Here is a 22,085-nt window from a genome sequence, read left to right on the forward strand (position 1 = left end):
ACAGAAAGGTAACAAGAGCACACCAAGGCTGCTGGCATACTACAGCTTAAATCTGATCTTTAAAAAGCAACTCCCTTTAAAACAGGTTAATGTCACTAACTCTATCAGCTCATTCGTTCAATGAATATTTATGAAGTACTCGTGTGCAAGGTACAGGGCTAGGGGCTAACAGATACAAAGAAGTGGCCTGCTAATCAGCTTCCCTACACTCCCAGTCTCTCAACTGTTCAATTCATCCTCTACAAAGTTGCTGATATTATCTTACTGAGGCCTAGACCCAACCATTTCACCTCCTTGCTCAAAAATCTTTAGTAGCTCCATGTTATATGAAAGAATATAGAAAAAATATGAACTCTTCAGCCTATAATCTAAAACCGTTACCAACCTGATGCCAATCTACCTTTTCAGAACCACTTTGTATTACTCTTCTCACACTCTGTACATTCCAGACAAATTGGCCTACTGTTTCTCAAAGAGGTCATACTGTCTTCCCTCTATGTGCCTTCACAAAACTACCCTGACCTCTCCCAAGTTAATCAATGGTCTCTTCATTGACAAATCTGGCGATCTTTTCTTAATCTCCTGCTTCTGGACCTCTCTGTAGCATCTGACACTGCTGGCCATCTTCTCCTAGATACTCTCTCCTTCCTAGGTTTTCATGACCCTGTTATCTCTTGGTTTTCCTCCTGCTCTCTGACCATTTTTTAGTCTCTTTTGCTGAATCTTCCTCTATGTCAACCCCACTAACCACTGGTGTCCTCCAAGGCTCTTTCCTGGGTCTCAATACTCTTTAGTCTCAATACCACCTCACATGGTGATTTCATCAGCTCCCACTGATTCAATTATTATCTCTACACAAATGATACCCAGATGTACAACTCTAGTTTCTTTCCTGAGTACCAGTCACCAGCTGGTACTCACCACCTGTCTATCAACAATCACCAACTGTCTATGTCAAACTAGATTTCCCAAAGGCATCTCAAATACAACACGTGCAAAAATAAAACTCATTTTCCTTCCCACCTATCCCCCACTCCAATCTATCTTCTAAACTTCACTTTTACTGTTAAGGATACCACCATCCGTCATCTAGGTTTACAACCACAGTGTGGTCCTTAACACCTCACTCTCCTTCACCTACCTATCTAATCCATCGTCTTCACAACACCCAACCTTCACAACATCTCTCATATATGTCCCTTTCTTTTCACCTCAACTGAACTACTGCAACAGCCTTGGTATCCCTGCCTAAAGTCCCCTTCCCTTCCCATATTTCTTCCCTTCAGTTGCCCAACATAATTTTCCTACAGCATGTCTGACCACATCATTCTTCCTACTCAATAAACACCAGCTTTTTATTACCTCTAGTATCAAGTATAAATTCTGCTGTTTAGCATTTAAAGCTTCTTATAACCTGTCCTCATGCGACCTTTCCAGTCTTCCTGAACTTTACTTGTTGTCATATACTCTATAACCTGGATACAATGGAATTGTTGGCTATTTTTACTAACTTTCTTCATAAGAAGAATTCTTTATTATAATGGATGGCTTTCTGAGAGGGAGGAGCATATATATGGGAGAAATTTAGATGATTTAAAAGCAAAAGAAAATTTTAAAATCTGCTATTTATAAAAGGCAACTATTGATTCATTTTTGTTTTCATATCTTCAAAGTAGTACATGGAGAGTTAAATACTAAAGGTCATCAACCCACCATGTTATGAACTAGTCAATCCACTGGAAAAAAAAACAAAATAAAAATGCAAACAGAACACCTATCACAGTTTCTCTTTTATCATTCCAAAACCCACAAAAGACCATGATATCAAGCTGTACTAATATCTAATCACTTTAAGTGCACCTTACATAATGTGTAAAGCTGCTACACAAAACCTCACCAGGAGTAAATCTGTTCTCTTAAAAGCAAAGTAAAAATACTTTTTAATGACATAAATAAATACAAAGTTCAAACCCAAGTCTTGGATCTTGGCCAGAGGAATGCCACTTCAGCCACCAGGCACAACAATGAAAATTCAGACAACCTTTAACAATTGGTCAGGGATGCCACTAATTGCTCCAGGATCAATGTCAGACCCCAAGCTCAAGGCATCTTCAGGAGAGATCCACGGCCCCTTTTGAAGAACCAAACAGAGAAAACACAAACCAGGAAGAAGCTCCATCTTATCACTTGTCATTCCATATTCCTAAAACTAGACAGAAGCTAGCTGCAGATCTGAAACAGCTGCCTACAAAAAGGAAGAAGGAAAAATAAAACAGACTAGTTAGGACCTCTGCTCTCTTCCTTTGGATCCAGGAAAACCAACTGCACCCAGACAATGTGAATACTTTTGCTTCCTTTACCTTAGAAATAAAAACACAATCTCTAGAATGATATTTGTTTCCTTTTCCTTGCCCAATGGGAAATCACTTTCTTTGTATCTTCAAGCTCTGCACCAAATACCTATATTTCTTTGCAATTCCTTTGTATGAACTTAAGGCAAAGCAAAACACATCACTACGGGGGTAGGTTAAAACAATGACTTCAGAAATTCATTTCATTTGGGAGACTTCTCAGATTCATGCAGCTGTAGGCTGAGCCAGGGAAAGTGTTTAGAACATTAGTCTTGGGATGGCTGCCAAGTTGCAACCATTTTACAGCTAAAATGGTGTCGAAAATGTTATGACTAATATGGTGCAAATTGCCATAAAGTATAAAATGCAAAACACTGCCAGCAAAATTCAACTGGAGCCAGTCTAAGAAAGCATTCCCCTGAAATCAGAGCATCTTTTCAATAGGGAACTGTTCCCCACCAGCAACAGGGGTACATTATATCTTACTCCCTTTTTCCATGCACCTTCTATCTGGGTCCTGAAGTCAGTCCAATATTTTTACTTTATTTTACTCTACTCTGAACTATTATACTGAGGATCCCTTTTCACTGGGTCTGCTTTAAGTATTTATTATTTCTCCACTAAGATTTTCCTACAGGCAGAATTCTCCAAAAAGCATCATTTACTATGAAGAAGACAATGCAAACATTGATCTTAAAGTATGGGTTCTTAACCTTTATTTTGTGTTACGGACCCTTCCGCCAGTCTGGCAAAACCTATGGACTCCTCAGAACAATGCTGCTTTGTTTTTGTTTTTTTAATTCATAATTGACTAAACTGCAGCTAGAGGTTAATGAAAATAAGGATGTAATTAATTTTCCATCTAAGTTCAGATACCTCCTAAAATCTAGTATGGACCCCTGGTTAAGAACTTCTGGTATAAAAGTTGAAATCTGACAAAAAATAAAATAAAAGCTTTTCTCTAGAGAGACTAATACACCACACAAGCACTGAATCATTGACAAAGTTTGGGTACGATGATCATTGGAACCTAAAAAAATGCTTCACACTATTTTGTAAATTGCATTCTTTTCATGGAATCTCCTAAGGATCTTATGAGGTAGATTATGTCTATCAACAGCCATTAATGTAATTACATGACTGAATGTTTCCTAGCAGAATTTTAATGGGGTTTACAAAATATTTTATTAATTTTTTTTAAATTCTGCCAACTACCATTCCAAATAATTGTGTAACACTTAATGTTCTAATCCTTCCTGACCAAACTAAAGGCTAAACCTTTTAATCCGATGTGGCCAGCTAATTTATAGTTCTTGAGCGCATAAACTGTTTAGTCTTGAGAGGTAATATAGCCTAGGGATAGAGGAGCAGCCCTGGAGTCAAGAAAATCCAGGTTCGAGTCTTGCCTCTGACACTTACTAGCTATGTAACCACTGGCTTTCTTATTGCCTCCAGCAACTAACTTTCTATCAGAGTCTAAGTTAAAGATGACTTGCTGATGTGCGTGGAAATTTATTTTTAACAAACATTCACTGTTGTTGTTCCGCTGTTTTTCAGTTTTGTGTGACTCCTTGTGACTCCATTTGTGATTTTCTTGGCCAAGATACTGGGATGGTTTGCCACTTCCTTCTCCAGTCCATTTTACAGATGAGGAACTGAGGCAAACAGGGTTAAGTGACTTACCCAGGGTCACACAGCTAGTAACTGTCTGAGGCCAGATTTGAACTGACAAAGATGAGTTTTCCTGACTCCGGGCCCTGCGCTCTCTATCCTCTGTGCCACCTAGATGCCCTAAGCATTTTTAAGCACATACTATGTGCCAGGTACTGTGCAAAGCACTTTACAAATATCTCATTTGATCCTCACGACAACTCTGGGAAGTAGGTGCTATTATTATTCTCATTTTATAGATGAGGAAACTGAGAGAGACAGAGGTTAAATGAATTATCCAAGGTGACATGGCTAGTGTCTAAGGCCAAATTTGAAATTAAGTCTTCCTGACTGAATCCACAGCCCTATATATCATGCCACCTAGCTATCTCTAAAATTTCCACACTCAGGGGTCCCCTTCATTAATGAAAACACAGGTCCAGTTTCCTACTCCCTAAAAAATGCTTGTCTTACCCAAAAGCCACTTGACATTCTGCACATTTCTTAAAACACTATCACAATGACAGGACCAGAGAGAGCATATATGTTTTAGCATTTCCTTTACTAGGGTAGGGATATACTAACTAATTTCACAGGGTTATTGTTAGTACAATGATAACTATTGAAGAACCATAGAGGAGCCTGCAATGGGGTGGGTGGATCATCTATGAAGAAATGTACACACATACTTGGACAAGGATCTCTCAAAGCAAGAAACCCTGGGAGATTCCCCCTCAGTTAAAGATAAGCTCCTTGAGGGTGGGACTAATGTTTGTCTTTGTATTTTCAATGCCTAGCACAATGCTTTGTATAGAGATGTTTTTAAAATGCTTGTTGAATGAATGAATGAATACATTAAAGAATGAATGGTTTGGAAGAACTGCAATACAAACACTGTGGAGTGATGATATCATGGATCCACCTAAATATCTAATTAAGATAATCATCTTAAGTCTAACACAACTGAGTCAGAAACACAGATTCAAAGATGGGCAGATCTTGGTCCCCAACTTCAGGCAGTTTTCATTCTAAAGACAGATAACCTAGTTACGAAGTTACTGGCAAATCAATAAGTGCCATGAGAATAAAATTTTTTACAAACATAAATCACCATTGCAAAGTTTTAAGAAATATACTTTGTTGCTTTCTACACAGATGAAAGCATGTTAAGCATTATCTCTAACTCTACACACACACATAACATATACAGCTTTGGTTCAGTAGAATGATTTTATTTTATTTAGTTATAAATTATGATAGTTTATGACAGTAGTAATCATATTTTGGAAGAACAAAGGAATTGAAAGGGAGGAAAGAGAAAATAAGGGAAGGATCACAGGATAAAAGATTGAAAACTGGCAAGGACCTTAGAGGTTATTATATAATCCGAAGCCTCATTTATAGATTGAGAGGTTGACTTGCCTAAGGTCACACAGGTACCAAGTAACATAAGCAAGACTTGAAGGAAGGTTCTCTGGCTCCAGATCTGGGATTCATTCCACTGTACCTACAAGTGCTTCTTGGAAGGCAGATTCAAGGACAGTAGAAGAAGAAAATGGGGAGAAAGGAGTTTACTCCAGAATACCCTCCCCGCCAACCACCTTTCTTTTATCTACATTCATTTAAAGTCCTACTACAATCAGAGTGGAACAAGCTAGGGAGAAAAAAAGGCCATTAGACTAGGAGTCTGGAGATCTAGGTTCTAGTCCCAGATCTGCCACTCATTAACTCTCACTTAAGTTCTCTGGACTAGTCACTCAACCAGTCTAGGTAACAGTTTCCTTGCGACCTCTTCTTAAATCTCTGATGTTCCATGACTCCAGGTCTTTATCCTTATCACATTCCATTCAACTGAACAAGTATTGATTAAGCTCCTACTTCTGTGCAAGGCATTAGGACTACAAAGACAAAAAATAAAAGTCTCTGCCCTCAAGGAAATCACAGTCTAAGCACCTAACTACAATCACACAAAAACATGATTAAGATACATTACCAGCTGGTAGAATTCAGCATCTTTGGGAGTTAGATAAGGAAGCCATCTGTTTCCAAGTTCCTTAAGAAGCTTCTGCTTCTGTTCAAAAAAAAAAAATACCCATACAGACACATTATTCAGGAGGAAAAAAATACAAAAGAGGAAAAAGAAACGGTTTTCTTAGCCAAGAAAATACCCCAACATATCAAATACCTCAAAGTGGTCTATTATTTCATCAGAATGGGTACTCTTTCCATTGATGATATTCACAACCACCCTGTGCTTCAGTGGATGGTGTCATGCAATGCTAAATATAAGGTAAAAAAAATTTCATGACCTTGGATAACATTTTGTTGATGCGCAACCATCAAATTTTTTCTAGGCTAATGCTTGAATGACAGACACATAGTCTATCACTGGAACCAGATATATCTTTGCAGCATGGCAAGAGCTGCTAGGACTTACATCCCACTGATATGCACTTAAAGAATCTAATGCCACCTCCAGTCATCTCCATAGCAAAGAGGCATCACAGGGAGTCTTTATTTGAAAAGCAAAGCAAAATGGCAATAAAACATTTATTATAAGAGCATTCACACATAAGAGGGCAACCTCTACTTTCCCCAAACCACTGCCACCTGAAAAATGCATAAACAAGTTCCTTGTGAGCAGCTCTCCTGCCAGGAATCCATTGCCTTTATTACCTCAAAATGGCAAGAATATCAGCCAGAATACACACAAGAAATTAAAAGAACTATAAAACAGCCCCTCTCCATCAAGAAAGACTAATTAGTAAATTGTGGGGGGTTTTGTGTACAAGCCTATTCTAATTATGGCTAATTAAAGCCTTCTGCCACAGGAAAACATTTTACTCAAGTGGCAAACAGTCTTCAGTGACTAAGAGCTGATACAAGTCTTGGTTAAATAAACAATTAGCTTAGATAATAAAAGTACAAACTGCACCACAGTCCAGGAGTCTGTTGATGGTTTTTGGTTCAGTGGTATCTGCATACATAAAGACATGAATGAATGTACAGAGATGCACATTTCAAGCATTATGCAAACAATCGCTAATGAACTCACTATGTAATCATCATTCTTTTTCCTTCAAAGTCTTGAAAACCAGCATTTTCTTAGAAATCTACCATTGGTTCCCAGTCCTTATCATAAACTAAGCATGCAAAGATGATTTATAAAAGCCAAAAAAGGAAAAACATAATCCATCTGAACACTTGGATACGTCAAATGGCGAGAGGTTTACATTCCTTAAAATATCTCCCACCCTATAAACACTGCCTTAACACATATTTATGGGTCTCCTTCAATGAGGTTAAATATGTATATGTGGTAGCACACATTGGAAAAGGTCAAAAGAGAATTGTCACACCAGCCCCCCAAATAAGGTTAAATAACAGTGAGCCTTTCACGAAGGTTAACAAGTGCCAGTGGAGGTCAATTCTCAGTTCATAATTCATGCTTCAGTTAAATCAATTCCTCCAAAAGCTTATCAGCTAAGTCACAATCAGCTCATCAGAGAAGTACATATTATTGCAAGTTGGAGGGCTCACTTGAAAGGATAAGTTAAAAGTGCAGATGACAATTCCTACTGCATAGAAGTCAAAATATGAAATGGCCTACTGGATCTGGGACATATCAATATCATAAGAATAATTATACGATGGACTACAATAGAAACAGGGTCAGCAACACTTCCAACTCAAGTCTGCATAACTGAGGCTATTACTGTATATCAACATTAACTGTAATTCACTCACTGACTACACTGACAAGGAGAATGCTAGAATTTATAAACTAGGAATGGACTCTGCCCTTTCTGTCTCTCATTTTCTTAACAGGCATGGAAATCTTGGTAAAATCAAGAGGAAGGCAAATTTTGATTAAGTCAACTGACCACTTAATTAGCATACCATATGATTGCTTAAAGAAAAAGTTTATTATTTTCTTAACATGGAATTCATAGTAAAGACAAAGAGAATACAAGGGATTTTTTAAAGCACACTTTTGTTCAACAATGAAGCATTTATTTGGGGAAACATCTGAAACACAGGCTAGCAAACAGAAGGGGGAAGAAACCTGACAATTTCTTTGTCTGTGTCAAATGCCAACTCCTTGGCAAACACACACCACATTAAAATGCACTCTTGAGTGTAGGTGGAAGGAGCTCACATTTGATTGTCAGATCTGGCTAACTGCTGCTCCTCAGCTTGATGTACAGATAAATACACACAGCTGGGCCTTGCAGCATACTGCTCTTCTCATATACGAGAAGCTGTCACACAGATGTCAAATACATCAAGCTACTCACAAATTCCACACACAAAACCAGAGAGAAATCAAAGCCTCAGCTCTACCACCTGGCTAGAGTTGAAGTAGAAGGCCCCATCCACCAGGACGACATCCCACCACATCTCCAACAGGTAAAGAAGGCAGCAAAGATCTGACATAAAAAGCATCTTAACTCCAAACTCATAACAGATTTTAAAGTCATATGTCAGAAACTTCAGTTTTAATGCTTAGGCCTTGGCTCAAAAGGCAATCTAGGGCAAATAAGAGGGAACTCTCTCTCTCTCTCTCTCTCTCTCTCTCTCTCTCTCTCTCTCTCTCTCTCTCTCTCACTTTCCTTACCTATAAAATGGGGATGTGTAACTTGAAAAAAATATTTTGTAATCTATGAAAAGATACAACAGATAATGACCCCTAAAAGGATTGTTTTAGGCTTTAATCTATTAAGAAAAAAATAAAAATCCTGAGCTACTTTACAACCCTGAAGACATTTAGAACTCATTAAAATCATTTGGGTGGGTCTGGTTTTTTGTTCCAAGAATTGAAAATTTTCTTTTACAGCTTGTATATTTCCTTACAGTTGTATGTGTTTGTGTTTTTAAAGGAAAATAGCTGTTACTGTTAGTCTACTCCTACCCAAAACATTTCAAGAAAAGCTGTTCTGCTGGGGGATGATAAAAATTCATTCATTCCTTCACTGAACAAACATACTGAGTATCTACTACATGGCACTATCCTAGAAAATAAGCAGGATACAAAAATTTCAGGGCCCCAGAAAAACTCCTAATTACAACCCAGCTCAACCCTTCTGAGATGAAGTGGACAGTAAGCAGGCACCCCTAAGAGGACCTCAGCAGAGCCTCTTAACACTATGCCTTGAAGCAGGGGTTCTAAGCCTGGGGTCCATTAACTTTTAAAACAATATTTTGATAACTATATTTTAATATAATTGGTTTGTTTTATAACCCTATGTATTTTACTTTAATGCATTTAAAAACATAGGGCTCCATAAGTTTCACTAGACTGCAAAAGGGAAAGAAAAAAGAAAAGAAAGAAAAAGAGAGAAAGAAAGGAAGGAAGGAAGGAAGCACTTTGCTGCCTGGCATCAAGATGGTCACAATACCTACTCTATTCCAGGGTCAACCAAGTCACATCCTCCCCTGCAAGCACTGGAAAGTGAAGAAAAAAGAAGGTGAGGGGTATGAGAGGAAAAGAGCAAACAGGACAGCAAATGGGTCTGCAGTGGAGTTGGAACCCTTCTTTGTTGCCAACTAAAGACCAACTACCTCAATTCATCAGGACAAAAAAAAGTATAGCGTGAACAATAAAAGGTTTGAGAACCACTGCTTTAAAGAGAAAACTAATACATGTGTCTCCAACTCTGTTTCCACTCACCCCCACTTGTACCCCACAGAGATTCTCAGAAAGTTCTAGGTGCTGATTAAAGGCAATACTCCAGAGCAAAACTCTGCCATCACAACTGGTCATTCCGGAAGAAAGGTGGCCTATTTGCCTCGAGGCCACATGTGGCCACCTAGGTCCTTGGGTGTGGCCTTTCCACTGAGTCCAAGTTTTATAGAACAAATCCTTTTATTAAGGTGATTTCTTCTGTGAGGTTTGGATTCAGTCAGAAGGCTGCACTTGAAGACCTAGGGGGCCACATGTGACCTCGAGGCCACAGGTTCCTCACCCCTGGGCCCCTGCCTCATCATTTGTGCTTAATTTATTAAGTAAGCTGCTTAATAAATTCTTGTTGACTGGTTGACTGAATGAGGGCCCACAAGGAAAAGTGAAAGCATGCTAATATTTTTGTCCACTTAGCTTACTTTAGATCCATAAAATCCTTACCGAATTTTATATGAAAATGAGAGGGGAGGAGGTTCCTTCTTACGGGGATCGTTAGGAAGAGGGATGTTGGTAAAAATTATGAAGTAATAACTAAGTATTGCCATTGTCTGGGTGCCCACTGCACCTCCCAGGGGAAGACAAAAAATAGGTCAGTGGGTGGGAACCAGCGCTGGAGGGATTGCATAGCGATGAATGAGAAAAGAAATTTCGAGAATGATTCACTGCTATGCAATCCCTCCAGCACTGTACCAACATCCCTCTTCCTAACGATCCCCCTAAGAAGGAACCTCCTCCCCTCTCATTTTCATATAAAATTCAGGTAAGGACTTTATGGATCTAAAGTAAGCTAAGTGGACAAAAATATTAGCATGCTTTCACTTTTCCTTGTGGGCCCTCATTCAGTCAATCAGTCAACAAGAATTTATTAAGTAGCTTACTTAATAAATTAAGCACAAATTTAGCCAGGCAGGCTCTGTGCTAAGCATCAGGGATACAAAGAAGGGCAAAAACGTGATCCTTGTCTTGGGGCAGCTAGGTGGTGCAGTGGATAGAGCACCGGCCCTGGAGTCAGGGGGACCTGAGTTCAAATCTGACTTCAGACACATAATACTTCCTAGCTGTGTGACTGTGGGCAAGCCACTTAACCTCAACTGCCTCACTTAAAAGAAAAATGTGATCCCTGTCCTTAAGGAGCTCCCATTCTACTGGGAGAGACAACATGCAAATAACTATGCACCTGATAAGATATACAGAGTGTAAATGGGAAGGAAGGTACTAGCATTGTATAGGGGAAGAACTAGAAAGACCTCTTACAGAAAGCGGGATTTGAGCTGAGTCTTAAAAGAAGCCAGAGAAGCCAGGAGGTGGAAATAAGGAAGGAGAGAATTCTGGGCATGAGACAGCCAATGAAAAGGCATAGAGCTGGGGGGACTGAGTGTCATGTGCAATTAACAGCAAAAAGGTCAGTGATGCTGGATTCTACAATATACAGATGGGAATAAAGCGTAAGAAGACTGGAAAGGTAAGAAAGGGCCATGAAGGGGAATAAAAAAAAAAAGAAAAAAGAAGCATGGAAACATGGAAAGGTTCTGAAGGGCTTTAAAAACCAAACAGGATTTTTTTTTAAAATCCTAGCGGTAATATGCAGCCACTAGAGTTTATTGTATAGGATGATAATGTGGTCAGATCTATTTGGCAGCTTAGTAGAGAACTGACTGGGGAAAGACTTGAGAGAGGGAGACCAAGCAGAAGCCCAGTGAAATGGTCCAAGTGTGAGGTGCCAGGGGCTTGCACCCAGGCAGTGGCTGTGTGAGTGGACAGAAGGGAACATGTATAAAAGATGCTATGAAGGCAGAAACAACATGAGTTGACAAAAGACTGAACATGTGGGGTAAGAGTAAGCATTGAGGATGATGAATAACACCAAGCCTGGGTGACTTGAAGGATTATGATGCCTTCCACAGTAGTAGGGAAGTTTAAGAAAGGTGAGTGTTTTGTGGGAAAGATAATGACTTCTGTTCTGGTCATGTTGAGATTGATCTGTCTGTATAAATATCCAGTTTGAGATATCCAATAGGAAGTTGGGGCTGTGAGAAGGAATGTCTAAAGAGATAAGTAGATGTGAAAATCACCTATGGAGAAATGACTAAATCTGATCATTGAATCCATGGGAGTTGAAGAGATAGATCACTAAGAGAGACAGTATAGAGGAAAGAGAGAAGGACAAGGAGAGACTTTTGGAGGACACCTCAAAGGTGTGACCTAGAGAAAGATCCAGCAAAAGAAGTCATGTCAGACAAGCAGGAGGAGAACCAGGAGAGAGCAGTATCAGAAAAAACTCGAGATGAGAGTAGACAGAACAGCAGGTGTCAAAGGCTACAGAAAGGTTAAGAAGGATGAGGACTAAGAAAGGGATATTATTTTAAAAGGCCATTAGATTTGGCAATTAAGGTATCATTGGAAATTCTAGATAGAGCAGTTTCATTGAATGATGAGTTTGGAAGCAAGGGTTTAAAGGGAATGAGACAGAGGAAGTGAAGGCACTGATTATAGATAGTTTTCTCAAGGTTAGCCATTAAAAGGACATGAAATATAAAACAGTATCTAGTGGGAAGTCAGCTCAAGTGAGATTTTTTTTTTAAGAATAGAAGAGATATATTTGTGGGCAGCAGGCAAACAGCCAGCACAAAGTAAGAGATTGAAAACTAGTGGGGGTGGGGATGAAAGAGGTGGAAATCTTCAGAAAAGATAAAATGGAATGGGAGTGAGGGTGCACATAGAGAAGTTAGTCTTGGAAAAAGAAAAACCACCTCTTCATGTGAATGAGTGAAGGAGGAAGGAATCTGAGGGATGAGAGAAGAATGGGTTCTCTGGGAATGGCCTCAATATTTTCAATAAAGTATAAAGCAAGGTCTTCAGCTAAGAGGGTGGAAGAAGGAGCGCCATGAGAGGCTTGCGGAGGGATGAAAAGGTTTGGAATAGTTACTGTGGTGAGTTGGGATTGTGAATCTATTCAGGATATGTAAAAAGACTGCCTTACTGCTAGGAGAACCCAACAGAGATTATGTAACATATTTGTAGTGAACCTAGTCAGCATGGTTTCATAATTTTCTCCAGCTCCACTGAACAGAAGTAGATGGTGGGAATAATTCAAGGTTGGCACTTGGCAAGGTATGATGAGCAATAGGATACAAGGGCAAGAGATTCAAGTGTAAAGTACAGAGTTGAGTTGAACTGGCTCACCAAGGGATCGACATAGGAAAGGCAAGAGAGGGTAACTGCCAGCACAGGGGTGATAGATGGCCTGGGAAAGAACTGAAAGGGTCTACCTATCACTTATTCTCAAACTTGATACTACTTCTTCCTAAATTACTATCCAAATGCCATAGGTCCCCCTGTACCAAACTCCTGCTATAATTCAAATTCACTATAGTTTCCATAAATTTATAATATTTCCTGATCCTCTTTAAACTGTTCAATGCATAAAAATAAAATGGGCTCAAGAGGAAAGAGAAGTGAGTGCATCGAGAACTGAGTCAGAAAGTCAAGTTAACGAGCTTTTATTAAGTGTTTGATACTTCCTGGGTCATGTGATCAACAAAATGGAAGACCAGTTTCTCTGATCCCCTTGACCTCTTAAACCTCTCCAAACCAGACATTACATGCCAAAGATGAACCAATTTAACTTCAGCTGTCTCCATGATTAGGAAACCCAAAAGTCAAAAGATTAAAAACACAACCAAAAACAAACTATAAACTGACACCCCTCGCCCGCTTTCCATGCCACCTGCCATGAGGCTGCACCCAGCAGAGGGACTCACAACAAAGCCCAACCCCACACCCTGGTCACCCCCTCTCTGTAGCAGAATGGAGATCCAGGCTCCAGGTCACAAAAGTTTGCTTAGAATGAGCTAGACAGCCAGGGCTGCAGCTTTCTCCAGGGGCAAAAGATAGCTGGGCCCAGGACAGATGGCTAATCAGTACCAGTGCAGTACGCTAGGGGCAAGAGTTTGCTAGCCCTGCAGCAGCACTCCAGTGCCACAATCCCTGCAGTCAGTGCTGCAAAAGATCTCTGCAGGACAGCCAAGAACACAGCAGGAGGGGTACGGAGCAGTTCTGGGCTTAAAAGAGAGCTCAACAACATCATACCACATACCTCCCTCCTCCCAGAGCCTCAAAGATGCAAGCTAGAGAAACTAACCCCAAAGCACCACCATGGTAATGCTCTGAACTGCCAGTTTCAATCAGAGAACTGAGGAACAGAGGAAGCAGGCCAGGTCACCAGGACAGGTCATGGGCTGGGGAAGGGGGAGAGAGGATGCTGTGCACTACTCCACTAAGCCTGAAGAAAAGAGCTCAACACTCAGCTGAGGACATTTTATCCCCCCAAAAGTCACATGAGACAGAGGCCTAGACTAGTGCATCATGAACTGCCCAGCATAGGAGGCTGAGACACTTTGAGATCCAACCCCAAGGAAACCACCATCAGAGAGGAGGGAGTGAGAAAGTGAGCAATAGGGGAAAATAAGGGGGAAAAAAGGCAAACTACCAAATGTCTCAGGAAGGAGAAAACTTGAGACCTTGAAAACACACATACACACACAAACATATACACATACATACATACACACATACATGTGAATATGAAAATTAACAGGTAAACATTTACAGGAGAAAAAAAAATATGGCCTCAGATCTAGTAAATTAGTTAAGGCATCCATGAATAAATACTTCAAAGCAAAGGGAAATGATCCAACATTGACGAGACAGAGGACCCTGTAGAATTTGAGTAGTACACAGAATTGCAACATGCTATTCTTGAATAGTTTAAAAGAGAAATTAGAATTATGACATCAGAATGTATGGCCCATACAGAAAAAAATAATGGGCAGAACAGAAAAACAAATCTTCAAAGGCAGGTCTCATCAAAGAAACAAAAGAGAGAACAATAGATTGGGAATGCAAATACACAGAAGTGAAGAGCAATCCAGAAGAGAAAAAACAATAATATTTTTAGATATATGTTAACTCTGCAAACAAAGAAAGAAGGTACAGAAACAAATTAAGATTACAGGTATCCCAGAAGAATGACAGGACAAAAAACCTTAAAACCATAATGCAGGAAATAATGTAAAAAACTGCCAGAACTTCTGAATATAGAAAATAAAATACCCATTCAAAGGATTCATATATCACCTCTAGAAAAAACAAAACTCAAGGCTGAAAATTCCAAGACACATAGAAATTGAATTCAATTATTCAATTCAGAAACAACAATTTCTATAAGCAGGTAGAAGAAAGACCTTCAATTACAAAGAAAAAAGATTCAAAAAATACAAGACTATTCTGTATCCACAAGACTATTCTGTACCCACCAGAAAATACAGGAGGGAATGGAACGTGTTCCAAAAAGCAATGAAGCTCAGGATGCAGCCCAGGGTGACCTACCCCACAGATCTGAGCTTAACCATAAATAAAAAAAGAGACAGACACTCAATAATAAAGAGGCATTTAGAACATTCTTAAAAAGAAAACTGGACCTAAGGGGATAGTTTCTCAAACACCCAAGACAATAGAAATGTAGGAGGGCAAATGAATACAGACAGCAACAGCAACAGAATGACAGGAGAGAGACCAGTAAGAGACTTCCTTTGAAATGCTATTGTTGTGTTTTGTTTTGAAGAGAACCAATGATATCACGTCTTGACTTGTATGTGAATTGATTTATGTGAGGCAGAGTTGCACAAAGTCTTCAGTCTCACTCACTCTGAGTCATCAAAGTACAAAAGTCAAGATGACTGATGATGGCCCAGGATGCAGTGGATGACCTTGGCATCTTCAATGTCTGACCAAGCTCTACACACTCCATAGCGCTTGCTTCAGCCACCTTCATGGCTGTTGTAACAAGTAGTTCTCATTTACCCATTCCCTTTGGAAAAAGGCTTCAGATGCTTAACTTAAGCCCCTAACTCACTGACAGGTTTAAGGCCTGTCAGTTACCCTCAACCTGGTTTAGCCGTCTGCCAGGACAGTTTATAAGGGTGTGGCCACTGCAAATACCATAGCTTCTTGGAGCCACAGGTACACAAGGAGACAGGGGTGAAGATGGAAGTCCAGTAGAGGTAATAGTGAAGATACAGGTGTGGTGTATTAGGGTCAGAATATGGCAATACCTTGACCACAGGTGAATCAATGTTTTTTTTGTTTTTTGGGGGTGTTTTGGACTATATTACAAAATGACAGGGTGAACTTAAGGAGGAAGGGGAACAGAGAGATCAAGGGGAGTAAGTGATGAACCTAGGTCAAATTAGGGATTAGAAATGAGAAGATGATCTCTGTGGCCTCAATAAGAGAAGAGCTGGCAGTGGAGCAGGTGAGGAGGAGGGAGAAAGGAAGGAGTGCTTGCTTTGGCAGTGAGAGGGAATTCTACCGATGAGTGCTCTGATGGGGGAAAAAGAGATGTTCTGTGCAGGGAGATGGGGACCGTTTGCTGGATGTTGTGTCTGGGGGGATCTGGTCCTTGAAAAGACCACTTGTCCTACCTCAGAAGGGGTGGGGGTTGGAACACTTTGGGGGCAAATGGCACCTAGAAAAGTAGAAGGACATGGAACTAGGGAAGAGATTTTAGGGCAATTGGAGAAAAAGTAACCAGGTGGAGGGTATAAATCAATGGCAAGCTGTATAATCTGGGACATGGAGGGGGGTTGGGGAACGAAAGGGGAGATGTCCTACAACTGGACAGTGTCTTCTCTATCATCTGCAAGAATTGGCCTTATTTTAAGAGTGCAGAACAATGGAAAAGGGTACTCTATAGGGCAACCTCTACAAGGCAGTGACAGAAATTGCCTAGAGAGGAGAGTTCAGAATGGATACCTTGGAAGTTCTGATTGCATGAGGAATAGAGAGAATACAGAAAGACCAGATAATTATAGGGGTCATAAAGCAGAGAATGAGGATTTAAAGTAGACAGAAAGAGACAACAGATAGTGAAGAGAGTAGAGAAACCCTCTCTGGAAAGGGGAGCAAAAACTGAAATTTAAAAAACTAATAAATAGAACTGGTTGAAATAAAGAAGAGTAAAGTGTAGTCAATTTGAGTAACTGAAAGGAAAAAAGACAGGAAAGAATTAAATAACCGGATAAAAGCAGAAAAAGAAAAATAATAAGCAAAACTCCAAAGGGTAACTAAATGAGAAGTAATTGAAGGCACATAATAAAGTGTTTACAGCAGAAGCAGGAAAATATTAAAAATTGAAAAAAAATTACACAAATGGTAGAAAATATAAACATAACTTTAAATGTGAATGGATTAAACAATCCAATAAAACACAGAATGATATACCTCCCACAGCTATAAGTAAGAGATATATTCTTAATCAAACAAGAGGTAGAGGCAATTAGAAAAGATAAATTAGATAACTTTGATTACACAAAACTGAAAAGCTCTGCACAGACAAAATTGGTTGAGTAGGAGAAAACCTCTACATCAAATTTCTCTGAGAAGGGTCTGATATCCAATATATATAAACAAATATGAGACTAAAAGCTATTCCCTAATAGATAAGTGGCCAAAGGATATGGGCAAAAGAAGAATTGTAAGATATTCACAGCCACCTGGAAGAATACCCCAAATCACTAAAAATGAGAGAAATCTAAATCAAAAGAACCCAGTAGTTTCACCTCACACCTTGTAAATTGGCAAAGAAGATGAAAAATGACAACGCTGAATGTTGGAGGGGTTGCAGAATTATAGATATACTAATGCATTGTTAGTGGAGCTATGAAATGACAAAACCACTTTGCAAAACAATTTGGAATTATGCAAATAAAATGACTAAAATGTCATCCCCTTTGAGCCTGAGACTCTATTACTTGCTTATGCCCCAAGGAAGCTATCAATAAAAAGAAATATCCTACATATACCAAAATATTTATAGTAGCATTTTTGTGATAACAAAGAATTGGAAACAAAATAGATGTTCATTGATTGAGGAATAGCTGAACAAGTTCTCATGAATGCAACAGAATATTATTGTGCTATAAGAAATAATATGTGAGATGAATGGAGAAAAGCATGCAAAGATCTGCATGAACTGATACACACTAAAGTAAGCAGAGTCAAGAAAACAGAATGCACAATAACCATAACGATGCATATGGAAAGACCCACATATATCAAATAAATAAAATTATAATTAAATAGAATGCTTCTCATTTAGTTTCCTAGCTAGCAGTATGAACTAGAAAATCCTCTTCTGTTTTAATCTTTAACATAAGTAATTGTTTTTTTTTCATGTCTCACTATATTTCACTGAAGGTAAGGATCCACCCTTATTAATCACTTTATCTCCCCAGGGCTTAGCATTGTAAATTAAACAAGTACATGATTAGTAAGAGTTTGCTGAATTCATCACTGAGCAATCTAAGTAATAACTTAAGACTCACCATTCAGAAAATCAGAAGTTACTACACAATTCAACAGATGAGAGGAAGGAGCTACTAGTATGCTGAATTTGGAGTCAGATGACCTGAGTTCAAAGCCTCTCTCTGCCACTTACTGTGTAACCTTGAGTTAGTTACTACTCTTGGCCTCAGTTGCCTCATTTGTAAAATAAGGGAACTGAGGTTCTATCAAAAGAAGATGCAAGTGTATATAAGCTAAATGCCTACTTCCCTAGGGATGACCCTTGAGAGCTGATTTCTTGAATTGTATTCAGTAAAACATTTACAAAATGCCCACTGTATACTAGGCATTGCGGTACACACAAATTTAAATAAGTCTTAGTGCTTAAACAGTTGTAAAGGGAACTATGACATATAGACAAATAATTATAAAACAAAATGGAGCATGTAAAATTCATACCACAAGTACCAAATACCATAAGAGGTCAAAGGAGGGGAAACGTCATTTCCAACTATGGAAATCAAGAAATGTCAGGTTTCCTAGAGAAGGCAGCACTTGAGCAAGGCCTTAAATGATGAGTAGGATTTCAACTAGCAGAGATCAAAGAACCATAGATTTAGAGCTGGAAGGGATTTTAGAGGTATACATGGAAGACCCACAAAGAAAGAACATCACAAGCAAGAACACAAAGGTGAAAAAGCACAAAGCAAGCCAAGACTTAGCTTTAATTCTGAGCGCACATACACAAAATTTCATACCTGAAAGATTTAAAAAGATAATTACTGATTAAATCATCTCATTCTTGCTAACACATTGCCCATATTTCGAAAGACTGTATAAAACTAAACACACCCTTCTATTTAATTCTGTCCCATTTTCTTTGTGGACCCATATTTTATAATACTATAAATTCCCAGAAGCTTTGTAGCAGGAAAAATGGCACTGGCCACTCCCATCAGGATGGAAGAGCCAAATTCTCTTAACCTTAAGCTTTAGAGAGCTGTCGTAAGTTAACTTTCCATATTCAAAGGCCCTCAATTCAAGGGTTATTGGCATCTATTTGGTGACCAGCAACACAGTAGTTGTTTAATGATGTAAATTCTATAAAATGGGGCCAAACACTCTTCTCTTTAGGAGTCAATTTGTGAACAGGATTTAAGAACAAGTTGTACCGCTTTTGCAGAACTGTTTGCTCCCACTGTTGTACAGCATTGCAAAAGTCAAACTGCCATTAAATGACTTACCAGCAGAAGGAAAATGCACTTGACGCTACTAGCCCAGGGTCTATCCATTAAGTAAACACTCCTTTGCATTCCTCTGCACTTCTTTAGCTCTGTCTTTTTTCTGAGAGCTGCATAATCAAATATGCATCTTAAGCAGTTTTCTCATTTTGGGAACATCTGGATTATACAGACAGAATATCTTGCTAAAAAAAAAAAGACCTGCTGATACCGCTGTATCAGCTATTAGTTTTGCCTACGTGTGATTAAAAGTTGAAGAAATCAACTTTAAAGGCTGAGTTATTAAATAACTATTTTAAGATTCTATAATACAATGAAGATATTTCTGTTTGTTTTCATTTATACAATTCTAGAGTGCCTGAAAGTCAATACACATTTTATCACTATTTCTTGATTAAAGCATTGAATATTGTACCAAACTCCGTAACTTTAACAATGATTGTTTAATCTTATTTCAGTATGTGTATTTTATGTTCCCTAGTTTACTCTTCCAATTATATAACTAATGAAAATGTATCTGTGCTAGCTTCTCTGATAAAAAGTAAACAATAATAATCCTAATAAAACAATTCTTCTTATGCAAATTGCCAGGGCTTGCAACCTTGTTTATTTTCTGAACCATCCTTAGCTTGACTCATGGCATGACAATACTCCAGCCTGAGGCCTAACAATCAATGGATCTGGCTTTTCATGGAGTCATTCATATCCAAACTGAAGGTCATAGGATCTGAACTCAAAGGGAAAAAAATACACACCTATCTTTAATCTCCCTTCAGCTACATAGATCAAAGATGATAGATTCAATTTCATCAGCTTACAAAATAATTTTGCTAGAAGCTGCTAGGAAACAGATATCACTTCCTACAGAAAATAGCAATTTCCAAGTCACCATTTTATTTACACATTTTATTAAAATTTATTACTGGCACCAGGGAGCAGACAGATTCACAGAACAAAATTCAGAAGAACTTAACCAGAAACGAGAACTCCTCCACATGCAAAGCCAGTAGCATTCAGCAACAGCTAAGAGTGCTGAACAAAACCTACTAGGATGATGGAGGGAAGGAATTGCAAACTTAAGGAAAAAAAAAGATACACACTAACCACAAAGAGCCTTTTTGGATACTAAAGAAGCTCTCCCTGGTATACACAATAGTTGTTACTTTTACAGACCAACAGAAGACAACAAATTCATCATCTATAAAAAAATTACTTCCCAGTAAGGCTTGTTGCAATGAGGCAGTGTTTCCTAGGTAGGCTGACCACTAGTTCTTTTGGCCTGTTATTCTCTTATTCCCTCTTGGTCTAAATTACCACTAGCATTCACTATAACATCTCTCTGAACACCCTTGGCTGTTTTATTCCCTTTACCTGATACATACAATAAGCGTTGGCTTGATTTGACTATACTCCCATTCCATCCATGACACTGGCTAGTAATATGCACCACTGTGCCAGATATGAGCTAGTGATCCTCAGAATGGCTAACCAAATATCCTCATCTAGAAGATAGGCTAAAAAAGAAAAAAAAAAGAATCTTTGGGCTTAGAATATTTTTTCACCTGTCAATAGTCTACATTGGTCTTATCCACTTCTGGCAATGTCATCCCTCTTTCCCTACAAATTTTAGTCCAATATACATACATGTTGGTTTTCCCCAGAAGCAGACCAGAAATGAAAACATCACTTGCTATAGCAAATGTCAACTTATAATACGCCATTTTATGAAAATATAAATATAAATGAAATATATAAAATATAATATATAATATGCCATTTTATGAAAATATAAATACAAATGAAAATATCTCATGATGTCAGAAAGGAAATTTTATAAAAGTGCATTTGAAATAGACAAAGTCAGTTCTTTATCAAAGAAAGAAATTCCTCTGGAAACCTAACATAGAGGCAATAAAAGGAAGAACCTAATTTAGTAATAGTTCTGATTTCTCTTAGGTCTCACAGGCATAAATCAAAAGTGTGCTGGATAGGCAAGATTTAGAAGTTTCACAGCAAGACTAAAATAGACAATCAACTACTGGTTGCGTTTTCCCTTAAGCAGAACACTTTCTTACTTCACTTTACCAACAAAAGAACTATTTTCTCATTACTTTTCCCTCTGGCCTAGAAAGCGACAGTATGGGATAAGCAAGCTACCCAGCAAAAGAAAATAATGCTGAAGTAGAAGCTAAATTAGGAGTTTGCCTTTCCCTATTGTGAAGAATCAATGCTCAAGTCACATTCAGTACCTCCATTCAAGCTTGTAGCATAAAAGCTTCAAGGCCAGGCCAGGAAAGGACAGGCTTCAAGTTAATATTTCTAAGGGAACTGGTATTAGCATTTTTCAGTTAGCTCTTATGTTCTGCCACTCAGTTTCTGACTGTTAACTATTAAAACTTCATAGTAACAGAGGCTATTCAACTGGATCACTGAATTCACAGCAGTCAAAAAGAATTTGGAATAATAAATCAGACATCCTAACTGCATCACTGCTGTTTGTGTTTATGAGGAAGTGCATTATCTCTTGAACTAGATTTCAGATAATCTTTTCTGAATCCTATTTTTATTCAAATGGAAGAGCTATATTTTCAGATTTCACTTTCATAATGCTCTGATTTGCCAAAGATACACTGTGTGCGCTGCCCTAATCCAATCTGTTTGAAAAATAAAATTCCAGCAGCTTATGCATAATAGCACATTAACATTCAGTTACATAGAGCTCACTCTAACTCCTGTATATCACAAGGGGTACCACTGTCAGTCAATAGACATTTGTTAAGCACCTACTATGTGCTAAGTACTAGGAATACAAATACA

General features: G+C 38.6%; 1 protein-coding gene across 3 annotated transcripts in view; it reads right to left on the reverse strand.

The window, feature by feature from the left end:
- The window catches only part of FTO (FTO alpha-ketoglutarate dependent dioxygenase), a 418,955-nt gene that overhangs the window by 294,772 nt on the left and 102,098 nt on the right, over positions 1-22,085 (reverse strand). For all 3 annotated transcript variants that reach the window (XM_020985190.2, XM_020985192.2, XM_078150063.1), the window contains exon 2: positions 5,995-6,072. In XM_020985190.2, the coding sequence (XP_020840849.1) occupies positions 5,995-6,072 (78 nt within the window). The remainder of the gene's footprint in view (positions 1-5,994; positions 6,073-22,085) is intronic.

Source organism: Phascolarctos cinereus, unplaced genomic scaffold (assembly GCF_003287225.1).
Source record: "Phascolarctos cinereus isolate Bilbo 61053 unplaced genomic scaffold, phaCin_HiC Scaffold_2;HRSCAF=192, whole genome shotgun sequence".
NCBI classification, from domain to species: domain Eukaryota; kingdom Metazoa; phylum Chordata; class Mammalia; order Diprotodontia; family Phascolarctidae; genus Phascolarctos; species Phascolarctos cinereus.